Source organism: Anomalospiza imberbis, chromosome 3 (assembly GCF_031753505.1).
Source record: "Anomalospiza imberbis isolate Cuckoo-Finch-1a 21T00152 chromosome 3, ASM3175350v1, whole genome shotgun sequence".
NCBI lineage: Eukaryota > Metazoa > Chordata > Aves > Passeriformes > Viduidae > Anomalospiza > Anomalospiza imberbis.
Window position 1 is genome coordinate 44,783,965 of NC_089683.1, and position 16,001 is coordinate 44,799,965.

The 16,001-nt window shown below is 38.8% G+C and overlaps 1 protein-coding gene across 5 annotated transcripts in view; it reads right to left on the reverse strand.

Annotated features, from left to right (window-relative positions):
* Window positions 1-16,001, reverse strand: part of PDSS2 (decaprenyl diphosphate synthase subunit 2) — a 112,473-nt gene continuing 96,472 nt past the window's right edge. Inside the window, exons 6-8 of one of the 5 annotated variants that reach the window (XM_068184189.1) lie at window positions 15,289-15,420; window positions 11,775-11,810; window positions 1-2,780 (exon numbers count right to left, since the gene is read on the reverse strand). In XM_068184189.1, coding sequence (XP_068040290.1) covers window positions 2,622-2,780; window positions 11,775-11,810; window positions 15,289-15,420 — 327 coding nt within the window. In that variant the 3' untranslated portion in view covers window positions 1-2,621. Of the gene's footprint in view, window positions 2,781-2,840; window positions 2,953-4,003; window positions 4,306-5,927; window positions 6,238-8,190; window positions 8,518-11,774; window positions 11,811-15,288; window positions 15,421-16,001 lie in introns of those variants that run through there. The other 4 variants (XM_068184192.1, XM_068184191.1, XM_068184193.1 and 1 more) reach the window with 4 other exon arrangements.

A 16,001-nucleotide genomic window follows, 5' to 3' on the forward strand; every position in this document is an offset into this window, starting at 1 on the left:
GCAGTAGATCAGGATAACTTTTTAGATTTTAATTTGGTTTAAAAAGCAGCTGGGACCTCATCCTGTATTTTGTGCATTTGTGGAATGGTGCAGCAATTCCATAGTGGTGATAAGTTCAGAGGAGCAGCCACCAGGAATGTCTGGTTGAGTAGCTGGGTGACTGAAGTAAATGGTGTGAATGCCTTTCTCAGACCACAGGCCTCCCTCTCCCTGACCTGCTTTAGAGGAAGGTGAGAATAAGGAACCAAGGAGACAAAAATAAGACCATGACAGACCAGACAAGCCCTAAGGTTGTTATTGCTCAGAAACTGTATGAGGTGTGAGGAGTACATTAGTACACAGCAATGACTAATTCACCTGGAGTCTGACAGACTGGTACAATACTTTGCTTGTAGTTTACCTGGACAAAACAAGACAACAAAAAATTTCTGAAGAATTACAGGCAAATACCTTAAATATAAGATTACTTGATAATATTTATAAGGGACAATTCACATTTTTTGGTGATTTTTTTTTTAATTAAGGTTGAATTATTTAAGAGCAATCAGAACATTCTGGGGATAAAAATAATTTTAAAAGTAATTAATTTTTGATGATTCCCCTTTATTGGTAACAAGTACAAATAAAAATTTGTACTTGCATGAAAAAATAAGTGAGATGTACATAGTTCTGCAGTATGTTGGTATTTCTTTCGCACAGCTGAGGTGAAGTGACTTAGAATATCTCCAGCTCCCCAAGCTTTCTGCAGCCCTAAATCATTATGAACTTATTAACATAGATGTAAGACAAAGAAAAGATGATGAATTGCTCTTACTTCATGTAATATGTAAAAACAAGAGCCAAAGAAAGCTGAAATGTGACTCTGGTTGAACTTAGGTAGTTCTTTCAAGCACATTTTTTATTAGAACTTCAGGGAACTTAATGGGTAACTGCCTGGAATAAACCACACTTCTCAGTGCTTCTCTTCTGTCTTCAGCCTTCCTGCTGCAGTAACAACAGGAACTCAGAGAGAAGCTCCAGAATCTTGGGAAGAGAGAAAGTGCCAGGGCAGGAAAGACAGAAAGTACAAGTAAGAAGGGGTCTGGTGTTGAAGCCATTCTCCAGAACAAAATGAGTCCCGAGTTCTGGATGCTGCTCCTAAACAAAGATTGTAACTCAAGGTTGCTTATTATACATAAAATATCATGGTATAATGTGGGCAGAATGTACACAGAATATTATGTACATTACACAGGATGTATTTTTAGTACATTTTTAGAGGATAGAGTTTTTATTTATATTTTGCATTTGGTGGAATGCAACACGCTGATCTATGACAAACAAGCTGTGCGACGGGGAGGGAGTGCAGGGGGAAAAGGAGGGAGAAGAGAATTTAACAGAAATAACTCCACTTAGTGTTTGAGTGAGGGATGTAATGAAATCTGTTTGCTGTGCTAGCTGTCTCCAGATTGGGCTGTAATTACACCACAGAAGGAAGAAAGGTAGCTGAGTCTCAATCTAGATCATTTATGTAAACTCAGCCTTCTTGTCAACGGCATTCTCAGATTGCACGAGTGCAAACCACAAAAATCATCTCCTATGAACAAAACAGAGACGGTCTCAAATTGCAGACTTCTGATATACCTTATAAGCCGCCTGTAATTGGACTTGAAAATCCAACACGCTGAGGTTCAAAACTTCCCCAGTATTTTCTGCATTTTATTCAGTGCAGTGACTACTCACGGAGGAGCATTCCTGCTTCCTTTTTGCCAAAGGCTGATGTCTAGCCTTACAAATTAACATTTATTTGGCTTAAATTAACACAAGTGTCACAACATAGGAAATTCTTTTGTGTAAGACTCTGTTGAAACAAACTGCTGGATCTGAGGGAGGGATAGTCCCTCCCCAAGAAAAGTTGGAAAAAGCTAATTCTTTGACCCAGAGCAACATTTTACATAGGCACCAGGCACTCAGTTTCCTTAACAGAGCCAAATTAATATTTGATTAAATATTTTAAAGCTCCTACTTACCATGCTCGACACATTTTCTCAGCAAGTTTCTCAAATAAGGAACTCATTAGGCACAGGGTAATTTTACATTTGAATACATAAAAAGAGTGTGAGGAGACATAACTGCGTGCAGACAGAGGGATTTCCCCCCATTAATCCCCCAAACTGCCCTTCCCCTTGGATCAGGGTATGTTCATTCCTGGCTTCGGCAGCTCGCTCTCTCTGGGCAGGTTTGAGCGGGTTTCTCGTGACACCTGGATCTTCACGCCCTTCCATCCCTCCCTGCCTCTATCCCTCCCTCGCCAGGAAAACCACCGGCCTCCGCCCTGGCGCCGTCCCCGTTGGTGCCCAATCAATACCGACTTATTTCCTGTCCATTTGCTGAGGTCACGGCAACGGGACTCATTAATTATTTCTACCGGTGCAGCCTCAAGTGCGCTTCTGGCACGACAAGCGAAAACCGTCTGTGACCTTTTTTCTTTCCTCTCCCGAATTTTGCTGGTGGCGGCGGCAGCGAGCGCGCGTTCCTCTGCCGGGATGGGATGAGGTGATCAGAGGCGTGAAGCGGCACTGGTGTCCCCGCCGGGTTGCTTCCACCTGTGGAGGGAGAGATGCTCCTCCCGGAGCAGCAGGTCAGGGAAACCTGGTCACGGCGTAGACAATGTTGGCTAAGGCGTCCCTGGCCTCCGAGGGAGGGAATCGCTCCAGGGCTGCCAGAGCTCTGTTTCCGTGGCAGCGGCAGAGGTCGATGGCAGAAGTCACACCTTTGCCAGCCTTGATCGCTTCCTGCAGCTGTTGGAAAACACAGGCACGTCGGTGTGGGGAGTGTTTCAGCCGTGCACAATTATCTCTGGGAGCACTGGACTTCTACTGCCTCTTCCCGAGGTAAAGGCAAAGCCAAAGCCGTCAGACAAAGCCCTTAAATCCTCTCAGCTGCTCTGTTTAGCCCCCCACTGCAGCGCAACTGTGTGTAATGGAAACTACACCACCCGTTACTTCATCACCTGAAAGACGCTGGCTCTCCAAAAGGCACACTTAAACTAAAAAATAAAATCTAATTTTTAAATACCTGCACATTTCATACATCAGCCACTGCCTGAGAGCTTTTGTTCAGAACTGGCAAACCAGCCATTTGATCACACTCCTGTTTTCTGCAGTGAAAACCTGCATTTTATGAATACCCGTTCCATCCCCTGCTTTCAGAAACGAGCACAGGACAACACAGGTGGAACGACTGTGCTTTTTAATAGGGGTTTCTATTTATAGACCATGTAATTATTTTGGTCACAGTGGACAAAAGCAAATTTTGTCAGTAAAATGTGGTAAACTATCATCCTGAACTCATACAAACTCCATCTTATCAATAAGGCTAGGGAATTTGACAAAGGCTTGGTGATACACCATATGAGAAAGAAAATACTTTCATGGAATAACTGACATTTCATAGCAAGTTGCTGGAAAGATTTGGCACCTAAAAAACTTGAGTAAATGATGGGTTAAATTTCCTATAAAATACTACAGACAAAATTGATAAAATAAAGCATGTTATTTTAACCATACCTGAACTTAGCAGAGCTCTAAACAGCTTCTATTAAGGGCTTTTTAATTTTTAATTAGTATTTTTTAACAGCACCATGAGACTGTCATGAAACACTACTACATTTTCTACTCTAAAATACAGGTGTTCCCAGACCATCTCCAGCCTGATGCCTCACCCAAGAGCCTGGGAACAAAGGCCAGGTGGATCTTTGGGATTCGATTTTTCCAAAAGCATTACAGCATTTCATGATCTTTAACATGCCCTACACAGCTTTCAGGTATCTACAGTAACAAACTATACAGGGTTTCCCAAGTCATGTTTTTCATCAATACACAGCTCAGTACCCAACGTATTTAAAAAATACATCACCTTACCTATCTGGTTTAAATCATATATATATATATATATATATATATATATATATATATATACACACACACACACACACACACACACACACATATCTTTTTAAAAAATCCTAGATGTGACCAAATTTTAAGTCACCCACTTTCTATACATACTTGCATTCATACAGAATGAATGATGCTTCTTATCTGAAAGTGGATTCATTATCTGTATTTAAAGATGAAATTAGCTGAAAGCATATTACAGCACTTGAGTGTTCAAGTCCCAGTTCATAAAAATTTTATCCTCCTCTTCAGCTGGAATCTTCCTGCACTGTGTGCTGGAAAGGAACTTGCCCCGAGGCATAAATGCATCACATAGCTAATTCAATATGTCTTTGAATGAATGGGAATCAGCCATGTTTCCAGGGCTCTGCAGCAAAGGTGAGGACAGGTGAGATGAGGTGCTCTAGCAGCGTGCAAAGGTGTCCCTTCCTCTTCTTTGAGGCACAACCTTGTGGGACAGTATAACCCACACATCTTGAAGCAAACTGCTGATTTGCTAAAGCTTATTACAAAGGATTAGCATAACTTCTAATACTCGTGGAAGTATATACTGGGATGTAAACAGGAAAGAAAATAGCTCCTAGAAAGTCTTCAAATTGGTGAAAAGCCAGAGGAGCTTAGCTTAGCCATATATACGCTCACATATATGTACCATGACTTAGCTGAAAGAGCAGAGTCTGGAAAGGGGGAGAATCCTAACACAAGGACACAATCCATTTACACGGCTGTCTTGCGTAAGCCCTCAGACGCATGCACTGCTTTGAAACCAATACAATCACAAAGCTTGTGTCAAACTATAGGAAGAGGAATCACTACACAAAAATCAGACTAATCCGCTGTTGAATGTTTCCCAGCAAAGTTCAAGGAATGTCAAAATGGAAAATACCTTGCTTGTATGGAAAGCTTTTCAGTTAGAGATCATCCCACATAATGAACAATTTATAGGCCTCAAAACTTACCTGTTTTGTATTCCATTTGCAGAAGCAGCTGGTCAGCTCAAATAAGCATACACAGAGGCAAAGTCTGAACTAACCAGACTGACATACTAGCTCTGTCTCAGTAGGGGTTGTAAAAGGGAAAAAAAGAAGTACAAATTTGGCTTTTTGTAGTGGGAAAGTTCTTAAAGAAATACAGGAACTCTGTAACAAACCAAGCTTCAGCAGCCCTGCTGTATGCAAAAGCCCCCTCATTTAAGACTTCAGTTGTATTCTTGGTTATATTAAAGTTACATTTTCAGACTCTCAGATTTTGAGCTTCAATAACTTTATGTAATGAACTTCACAAACTAAGGACACAGAAGAAAAAACATCAATGTATCCAGTATAGATGCATTATTTTTAAAATTGCATAGGAGCAGCTGATTTTTGCAGCAAATGAACAGAAAAGCAAAATTTACTGCTTTTATTTTTTACTTTATAAATTTTATTTAAGTTGCCTCATTGATTTCTTCTAAATATAAGAATCTGCTCTTTTAGTCTCTACTTTTATGGCATATTTAATTTTGTGCATATTTCCACATATAGGAACAATTTAATCCATATAATCTTCTTCAGAATGATATTCAGTAATTAAAACTGAATACAAGTCAAAACACAGATTGCTTAGCTACACTTTTCTCCAGTTGAACTGCTAGATATGCTGGAATACTGCGTTTTTGCTTTTAAGCTTTTGTTCAGACCACTGGCATTAAAGCTTTACTTCATTCGAGAAGTGCCAAGACTCTGAAAAAATCACCAACTGGGTTTTGGTTATTTAAATTCAGCTTAAAGAATAGTCTTGCAATAGCACAGCCAAGCCGAGGCTCAGATGAGATGTGATCTCCTCCACACCGTGTCTGCACTGTTTTACAATCTGTGCCCTTGCAGATACTCAGAACTTAACTGAGCAAACCCACACTGGCTCTGCTTTGAGCAAGAGGCTGGACCAGACATCCCCCAGAGGTCCCCTTCAAGCCTCCATTACTGTATGATTCTGTGAAGAGAGTTCAAAGTACCATGTTTCTCAGTCTGTTTGTTTTAAAAAGGCAAAGAGAGGATTTCTCATCCATAGCACAGAAGTGAAGGATTTGCCTTTCAGACCAACTGCTCTGGAATGCTGTTGGACAGAACAGCTGGTCTGAGGGCAGCAAGAGGTCAAAGAGGAAAGCTAGGAATTGCTGGATTTTGGAGACTGAAGAACTAAAGGAGTCAAAAACTAAGCAGGTGTTCAAGTACAAAATCAACTAATTTCAAATCTTCTCTGCTGAGACACTTCTGCTTCATGAGCCAAAGCAAAGAAGATTCCTTTCACACAGTGCTACCTGTAGGGAGCAACAAATCGGGGGCAGGGTGGAGCGGGGTGGGAAGACTCACTGAATATGTGGTGAATATTTCGGCTGTATTAGACTTTATATGCAAAAGGAGAAAAAGAGCATTAAAATCCCTGATTTTTTTTTCCTTAGTCCAACCTAGGATTAATGATTTCTGATTATTAATTATTTCCGATTAATTATTTCAGTGGCAAAATATCAAAAGTAACTTCAGATTTTCCTGACGTTGTTTTAAAAGCATGACCCTAAACCAGATAATTTGCTATCTACTGAAATCTTTGAATATCATGCATTCTCTCTGATCCTGAAGTGAGCTAACATATTCTACATTTCTGAAGTGCACAGTACTTGCTGAAACAAAAAAATCTAAATTGATCTGAGGCTGAGTGATGGAATAAAGCTCAAAATGTCTGCAGTGTTCTGCACTGGCTTTCCTAAACTTGTTTTCCCTTTTCTGGGAACTGCATGCTTAATAAGCACTGGTGTTTTAGGCTGCTGAAATGTTAACCTTAAAAAAGTATCAACATATTTCATAGGTAGTAGATCAATTTTGTCAATTTTTTTCTTTGTTTTCTAAAGAAGTACTTTGGAATGTTTCAGCATCCATTCTTGTGGTTGGACATAGGGTTGAGCTCTTCCTTCTCAAAAAAACCCTGGACAATCATTTATTTGCAACACTTCATAACATCATAGGATATAATTTTTTTTTTTTTTTTTAATATTTTGTTTGCTATACGCAGCAGGTTATGCCAGCTGAAACTGGGGCAGTATTTATCAGATATTTTCTGAGAAACTTTTTCTGTACAAAAGGTAAAGAAATGCATCTTCAAAGGGCCCAAATGCCCTGCAGAAGCCTCCATTAGCAGAGTAGAATTTATTTTCTTTATTCATCTGACAAACAGAAAAAATTTATTTTTACTTCAAACTGAAACCCACACTATATATAGGATGAGACAAATGTGGGGAGGGTCGACCTCAACAGGAGAGGAAAGATGGCCTGCTTACAGGGAACACTGCTGTTACACAGCTCTTATAATACTCTGCCAAAAAATTACAAGCCATCCTAAGACACTGACTGATTGTACAGATTTTTTATTATTTTGGAAGGGACACCAAAGGGACACCAAAGCCTTTCTACGCCTTTCACAATGAACTTAACAAGACCTACTAGTTTTTTCAATCTAAACAATGGCAGCTGTGAAGACTCTTTACCCAAAAGCATAATTTTCTTAAGAAATCCTACTAATGCAAATAGTGTTTTTTAATTCTCATATTAGCACACACAAGCAATCAAATTAATATTTATGTTAAAACATATTATTTGCTTTAGTGAAACAAAAGTTATGCTGGATTCTTACCCCAAAGAAGTGGGAAAATACCCACTGATTACAAACAAATATGCAACTGATTGTTGGTACTGGATGTGCACCTTGATAATTCAGATATTAAAAAAAAAAAAAAAATTATTCATCTGAATGCTTTTGGATGCTTTTGTAATACTACTAACACATCTAAAAAGCCCCATCTTCATTAAATCACTGACTACGCTGTGTTTTTTTATTATATGTTACAAAAGGATCTAATGACAATGGTTGCTCCAAAAGAAAAAAGACAAATCTTCATGCAAAACCAACGCAGGGTCATATGCATCTACAAACAACTCTGTTTTTAACTCTTTCCTGCATTTCAGGAGCAAGAGGTTGAGCAGCCTGTGGCCTACAGTCCCATGACACACCTCATGATGACTCCCTGGCATGTTAACAAAGCCATGGGGTCACTGCCCCTTACACCATGGGGCTACAGACCCGCGGCCAGCACTGCACAGGATGGCTGCACTCGCCATGGCAGTCGGCAGTGGGGTGGGCAAGGGCAGCCCACACCTCTGGCTGGCCCCTCTGGCTGGGGCTGGCACCTCTGGACCCTCTGGCTGGCACCGTGCTATTGTGATTTATTAGCAGCATGGCAGTAGGCTACCACTGAGAAACCTCCTTGTAACCAAATGTGACCTTTCCCATTTTTCTTCTCTCTTTCCTACCATATGGGAAGTCAAGACTTTAGTGCCATGCAGTGTATGAACAGCTGGATCTACCCCATCCTGACTCATGCCTTCCAGCATGTTCAAACTCAGCTCCTGGTATTGATGTAGTGCACACTATCTCATATACAAACCAAGAAAGTATGTCATGGCACACTACACCAGACTATGCCATACTTTCCATGCCAGTTTGGAAGAAAGGCCTCTATAACAGACAGCAGAGCAAATGGACAGAGCTACATTAAAAAAAAAAAAAAAAAAAAGGTTTGCTACGTCCTCTCTCACTTGACTTAATTTATCTTTTCTGAATATTACATTTAGAAAAGTAACAAATCATTGCAGTCATCAGCTGCAAAATACAAGATTTATTTCTTTATCTTTATTTAGTATTATATTATAATAGAGCCTTGGCCAGAAAACAAGAATTACTCCTAGCTTACTCATTTCTGCTACTAGCTGGGCCTTTGTTACACTCTTTTAACAAGCCTCTATAATGCCAAGCACCATTAAGGTCTTGGCTTTAGCAGATAGTTTTTAATCAATGTTATCAAGTGGTCACAATTAAATTGAAAATCTCAATTTGTTGTTTGAGTATTATGCAGCTTGTCTTGCATGCAAGGTATATGTAACACGGATAAAAGCTTCTTGATTTTAAGAAGTCTGAGATTTTTGCCATGTACAAATGAGAGGGACAGGGAAGTTGCTGTTTCTTTCAATTACATACATTAAAATTGTCCCTTACATGCATTGGTACTTTCCCATTTATTATCTGAGAAACACCACAAAAACAGCTGAAACAATTTTTTCCTCTCTGGAAGAGACTTTCAAACACCACAATGATGGATTAATAATTTGTATGGATGCAGTGTGATAGCATAGAAAAAAACAGAGTGAAACACTCAAGATACTAATGTGAGAAAAATAAATATTCAGAACACAGACAATATCAAAAATCCTTCTGATAAAAAGATTCAACAAAGCTGGGATGAAAAATCCCTAAAAAATTTTACAAAACATAGTGACCTTATTGACCTGACAGTCTCAGACCTAATCAATTTAATAGAAAGCATGTAACTTCTATATTTGTGCCAGAGACATCACCAAACTTGCTAGTACAATGCAGGTATTTTTTTGTCAGTGAAAAAAATCAGGGGTACCATTTTAATATAATATGCATCAAAAGAACAATTCCGAATTCTGAAGCAGTCTCAAAATTGAAATAAGATTTTCACCTTTTAAGAAGACATGTTAAATGTGTGGATCTGAATTTCTCAAATTTACTTTCATTATTTTAATTGAAAGCGCAGCAAGCAAGGTAAAACTTTCTTAAGTAGGCTAACAACTTTTGTATACATATATTTATGAGTTTAACTAAGGAATAATATTTTTATCTCAATTGGCACACTGAAGTTCATAATAAAAACTAAGAGAAGAAAAAGAATTGAAATTTTCAAAAGTTCTACAGGTAGTTTTGATGACCTTTGATTTTACAAAATTAAAGAGGAGATATTTTGAAGGCTCAAAGAGCAACAAGCTCCCAGATTTGATTAGGAACATTAAAGTAAGTGTATAACTGAATAGAAAGATGAGAATGGACTGTGATGCTGAAAAGAAAAGACTGAGCAACGTGCAAAGCACTGAATCTAGTGATGCAAGAGAAAAGAAGACACAGCAAAAAGCAAAAAAATAAATACTAATTTGTAGAGCACAACATGCCCTCTAATCGGCTGTGCGCATGTGCTGGTCGAGTCATTCTGCTGGGGACAGCTGCAGGTTCCTGAGTTCATTTAGCATAGATATAACTAAGGACCACTTTTACTTTAAACCAACAAACATAGAAAAGTTGGACATGATAGCCTAGGCTTTTGAAACTGACCTCTAAACAAGAAAAAGCTGGAAGCTGTTTGAACACACAAAAATCACAAAAAAATCACAAAAATCATGCACAATTTTTCACTATCATTCATCTCATAATATCTGTGCTTGTGCAAGAGATAATTACCCAAATCCAGCAAAAATAATGTGCCTTCTGGCAGAAGTCAATTGCTCAAAATACAAAACTTGAAGGGCTTTCTCTCCTTCTTTACCTTTTATTCAAGTGTCCAAATTGCCTAAGTAAAATGTATGTTTTTTAATTTCATGTGAAGGATCCAAAATCTGAAATAACTTCAGTCAAAATACAGAACAGTCTGACAAATGTTTGATTTAGGAAAGCAAATTTAGATACTTTTCTTTCCCCTTTGCCTTTTTTTTTTTCCAAGTATGGAAATTATACTCTCTGGATTTGTGGAAATTATAATTGTGGATCACACTTATAACAATTAAAAGGAGAAAACTCATTCTGGACTTGCAAAAGTAACCTAGCTTAAACATTCACAGAAGTGTCCCCGAGACACATCTGAAGAATAAATTTGGTGCTCTCAGTGGTGATTTAGAAGAAAGAAAACTGATACAATTGTGACTGGTGTAGAGAACATCCTAAAAGCACAATGATTTTAAATGGCAAAGTTGAGATCCTTCTGCCATTTTAAGAAGAAGGAAGGGCAGAGAGGTTTTTTAATAATCCAAATTGCAATTTTTCATAATACAGAATAATTACAATAATCTGACCCGTACTTGTGTCGCCTTCCATATGAGCAGCAATCAGTCAGAGCTGTAACACTCTTCAGGCCCCACTTCAAGAAGCAGTTCTCAATCATGCATGTGGCTTAGTAATTTATGTATTATTTCCTACTGATGCTGGAGATAACTGACCGGACTTCATGATCTGCTTAAAACTCAGAACATGTCAGGCTCATGCTCAGTGAGCTGGGAACACAGTGTCATCTCTCTCCACTACAAGCATGCTGTGCCCCAGTATTTAACCAGGGGAACCTTGTCAGCCATCTCCTGCAGCCCTTTAAGAGTTTCAAGGTATCCCAGCTACTTCCAGTAAAGCTACTTAGTTCAGGTCTGCCTTTATTAGAGGGAAGTAGCAAATAACAGTGCCGTAAAGCTAGAAGTTGTAGTGGGGAATGGAAGAAACCAAATTATTTTAATGGATGGCATGGAACTAAGAAGAAATTAAAAAAAAAAAAAAATTAGCAGTGTACTCTACCAATAGAGACAGACCACTGATAGGATCTAATCTGCAAGTGACTCCAGGAAAAAACAGACAGCAAAAGCCATCAGAAGCCTGGTTTGAAAATCGAGTTTGGGGAAGTGAATGAGAGAAGTGACAGTAAAAATGATTATTCAATGACTACATTATTAAATTACTATTATCAGATACATTAAAATACTATTATTAAATAGCTACATTGTATAGTTACAGCAATGCTATTAATGGCTTTCTAAAATCAAGAAATTGTACAAGCCATTCTCCTGCCCTTCATATACACACATCCAACTTACAGCCTAGCTTTAATAAGGAAGTTTCTCTCAACTGTTAAGAATGTTCTTGAAAATATATTTAAAAAATATTAAAAATTAGATATAAATGTAATTTACCAACCTTCTTATAGTCCACAATGTTTTCTTTTCCTTGTGCCTTAAAAAGAAAGAGATTTTTTATCAGACAATACATACTACAAACTAGAGTTGCAAGAATAAAGAATGCAATTAAATGAGCTACTACTTTGAACATTTCTTACTTTCTTTAGGAATCTGATACAGAAAACCCTAAAATACAACCAAATGTGTTACCAGCTTACACAACATGGTTTTGTTTCACATGAGAGCTGCAGATACTCAGTGTAATTTTTAGGTTTTTTTGTCATGACATGTAGTTAAACATTTGGTGAATCCAAAATGTTTTGGTCTTAAGAAATCTTGCTGTTTGCATTAATTAATCTCTCCCATGAGATTCTGTAATAAACTCTACTTCCTATCAACAATAGTAGGATTTACTTTCTTTAAAGAGAACTCTCTGTATACCTACACTGGCTTGCATGAGGCAATAGTCTAGCGCTCCCAAAAGGGCTGTTGGACCCTGTCAGAGCTGTTACCAGACTGGAGCTGCATTTGATTTAAGTATCAGCACCACCTTTTGAGTAAGTGACAGATAAATACAACCTGTAACTCCTAATACATTGAGAAAGAAATACAAATAAATTTTAAATTTCTTCTTGGCCAGATGGAGGCAAATATGTTGTCCAACTTCCTGAATTTTGTCACAGAATGATCTAGAAGATGTCTTTCTCACTTAAACAACCTGAAAACCCTTCCCTCAGATCTGATCCAGATGTGCCATTATCACTTGATCAAACTCCAGCTCTTTTTCCAGATTTATTGAGGGAAAAAAATAACCTGTTTCTTTCTCTCTAGCTTCCTCAAGGGAAGACCCTAAATCTCAATTCTTCTGCAATGTGTCTCCTGAAAAGATGTAGATTAGGACCACTACCTCTCCATGTCCTCTGTGGGGACTTCAAAGATCAGCCCAAAGGAGCAGACCAACTGGGATAACGAGAAGAGCTGAGACCTGCACTGAAGAGGAACACTATGTGGCAAGCACAACTTCAGAGATGTTGCCAAGCTGGCCCAGACTTCAAAAATGAATTAATTTTTGTAAAGGAGGGAAAATAAAATAGAGAAAAGAAGTGATAAGAGACTAAACAAACTGAAGATGACGGAGAACAGTAGATAAAAGAACTGATTCCTCTGAAGGATAAAGGGGATTGGTCCACAAAACCCCTTTGCTTCTCTCTTTAGTCTTCTCAAGAGTCAGCTTTTCTGGAATGCATGTTAAGACGACATCCTGATAGCATTTGGGAGTAGCAAAACCACTGCCAGTTACTGCTTCCTTATTTGTATATTCCCATCTTCTTTTATTTGTCAATTTTTATTCACCTGATTGGATCTTACAGCTTCCTTAATATATATATAGTAGTTATATTGTATATTAGAACACCAGAAACATGTTCCTTAACAAGTGCAGATTCACATTGCAGCATAGAATCTGACAACGTGTTTGAGGAAGATGCTTTTCAGCTGCAGCAATAGCAGGAAAGGTGTGCTCAGTGTGCCTCCTCCTGTGCTTATTCTCATTACCAACAGCAAGAATATTTTCTCATGGTCTGCTCCTGTCAAGCATTCAAGTCGATGGCTGTTGTGCTCCTCCAGGCAGCAACCTCATACAATCTATCTCCTAAGCCTTCTTTACTACAACCATTGCTTTTTTCCCCTTTTTTTATTCTCACAGTAGTACTTTGGCTCTCTAACTTTTTCTGACCCTCATCTCAGACACACAGATGTTTTTTTTACCTTTTACATCAGACTTGCTCAACTGGTTAAGCTTCTGACAGGGCCTGAATGCACTGCATGTGCTTTACCTATTAAAACCATACAAATGACATTACATGAGAGTGCACCCTTACAAGCACTGCCAACATGAGGAACTCTCTGGTTTGAGTGCTTGGCCTACACTGAATGTCACATAGTGAATGTGACTGTGGATGATATCTCAAAGAGCATGTAGTTAATCAAAGATAACTTTCCTCTCTAAACCAACACAAGTCAAGAAAGGCTCCTGGACTAGGTGTTCCATATTGTAGCTGGTAGTAGTGGTAGCATAGTAAATACCATGTTTAAAGCATGTGTATAATAAATAAATGTATGAAATACAGTAGTACTTAGTAGGTAGCAAATACTTTTACATAGTGCATGTCACTTGGCACCCCCACCCTTTTCACACAGAACTGCTTCATTGTTTCCATAATGCCCAGTTCTGGTATGAAAATTTAGGAAGCTGACAGACGGCACTCCTGGAGCCCTGCAACCTCCTCTAGATTCTGCAGATGGGAAATTGTTTCAAAGCTTTTATACACTGTGCTGTGGAAATGCCATTATTCTCCAACTGCAATAATCCAAATCCATTTACATTCAACTCGCATATGAGCCTTGTGTTGAGACTGTCGAGTTCCAAAAATCCTCATCATGCTTTATGAACTATTAGTCCCTAATTTCAAAGTGACAATAGGATTGCTTCATTTTAAGATCCCCCCACTCTATATCACTGTAGGACTGAAGATTCTGCAAACACCTCCCAAAATTTCATGGCTGAAGAGACCATGCCTTTGGCATGCGGTATGTGAAGGCAGGTTAGAATGCAGAACTAGCCAGAGGTTTAGACTCCACATCCTGTACCTGATTCCTGCTTTCAAACCCGCAAAGAAAGGAGTCATAAGCAAGCACATCTTGAATGAATTTGCTTGCACAGAGCCAGCTTCTTATTGAAGGCAGCAGCCTTTCTAACAAACTGTATAACAACAAGCATGATTTTCCAAACGGCAGTCATCACTGTTGTTTAGACAGACAAAACACGTGCAACTGATGCGGGAACGCCACAGAACGCTTAATTTAGGCCTTTTTGGTGCTTCCCTCCCCCTTTCCCTTCTTGCTGTCTTCTACAGTTATCTATTTGTGCTTCAGCAACATCCAGGGAGCTATTCATGGACTTGAATCCTGCTGTGGTACATGACAGTTACCACATAGTTATTTTATTCTTATTGCCTTCCTCATGTAAAAATTAGGGGGAAAATGTAGGTAAAAAAGAGAATTAAGAACAAGGATATCAGACAGCTAGATCTCAAAACTATTTTGTGGTGGTCAGAAAGCCAAGCCCCACAGATCTTTTCCCTTACATTGAAAATTACTACTCCCAGCACCATTTTGGCAGAAAGAAATGTGTGCCTACCTTTCAACCACTGTGATGGTTGAAGTTCTCTGCTTTAAGCTGCCAGTGAAAGTAGCTTTACTAAGACATGGGACTGCACAAGCAGTGCAGAGGAACACACATATGCTCCACGCAAATGAATCTGTTACACTGATATACAAAAGTCTGATAGAGCATGACTGTCAGGTCCCTAATTTTCCCCTTGTTTAAAGTGTGGATGAGAGAGGTATTAAGCACGACAGAGCATAAGGAAACCTCTTGTTAATTTTTAAGTTCCTGTGCAGATTGAAAGTATAGATAGTAAGAAATAAACAAATGGCAAAACCAGGAAATTCTAAACAGTGCTTTATTTTACCTCTCTAATCTGTTTAAGCCATGCCTCCCGTCCACGGAATTCCTGATGAAGGATTGCAGGAGCAGAATTCAAACTGAAGGCCATGGTGTCACTACAAGTTTCTTTAACAAATGGCTGCAGGTCCGAATGTAGCTGGAAAAGAAGAACACACACACATTCAGTTACCAGGAACAGTCTATACATATCCACCCATTCCTCAAATTGAGGTCCACATCCTGATTCTGCACTTACTCACCACTTCTTACTTTGACACTTGTACTTTGGTTGCACTTTTTCAAGTTTGGGGGAGGGATAGAAAGATGTTGAAAGCCTTGCAGTGGTGGAAAGATGTGGAAAAGAAAAGCATGTAGAGAGTCTGCAAAGACACAGATAAAGGACAGCTTGCAGAGCTGGGCAAGCCATGGGACACAGCCAGGTAGGAGACTGTGGAGTGGCAAGAAACAGAAAAAATATAAAGGAGAGAATGATCCAGTCTTTGGTGGGAAGATCAGGTTTTAATCTGTGCAGAGTACTACATTCTACTTTTGAGTACCTGAGGAAGCAGATACAGTATGACCTTCCTTCTGACAAAGCAAATGCTACATAGCTAGGAGCTTTCTATGAAAATTATGCAATGCTTAATACACAACTACGTGTCAATGGTGAATATATTAATATTAAAGCATATACAAAATATTAAGGATATAACTGAAGTAATTTACTGGTAGAATTGT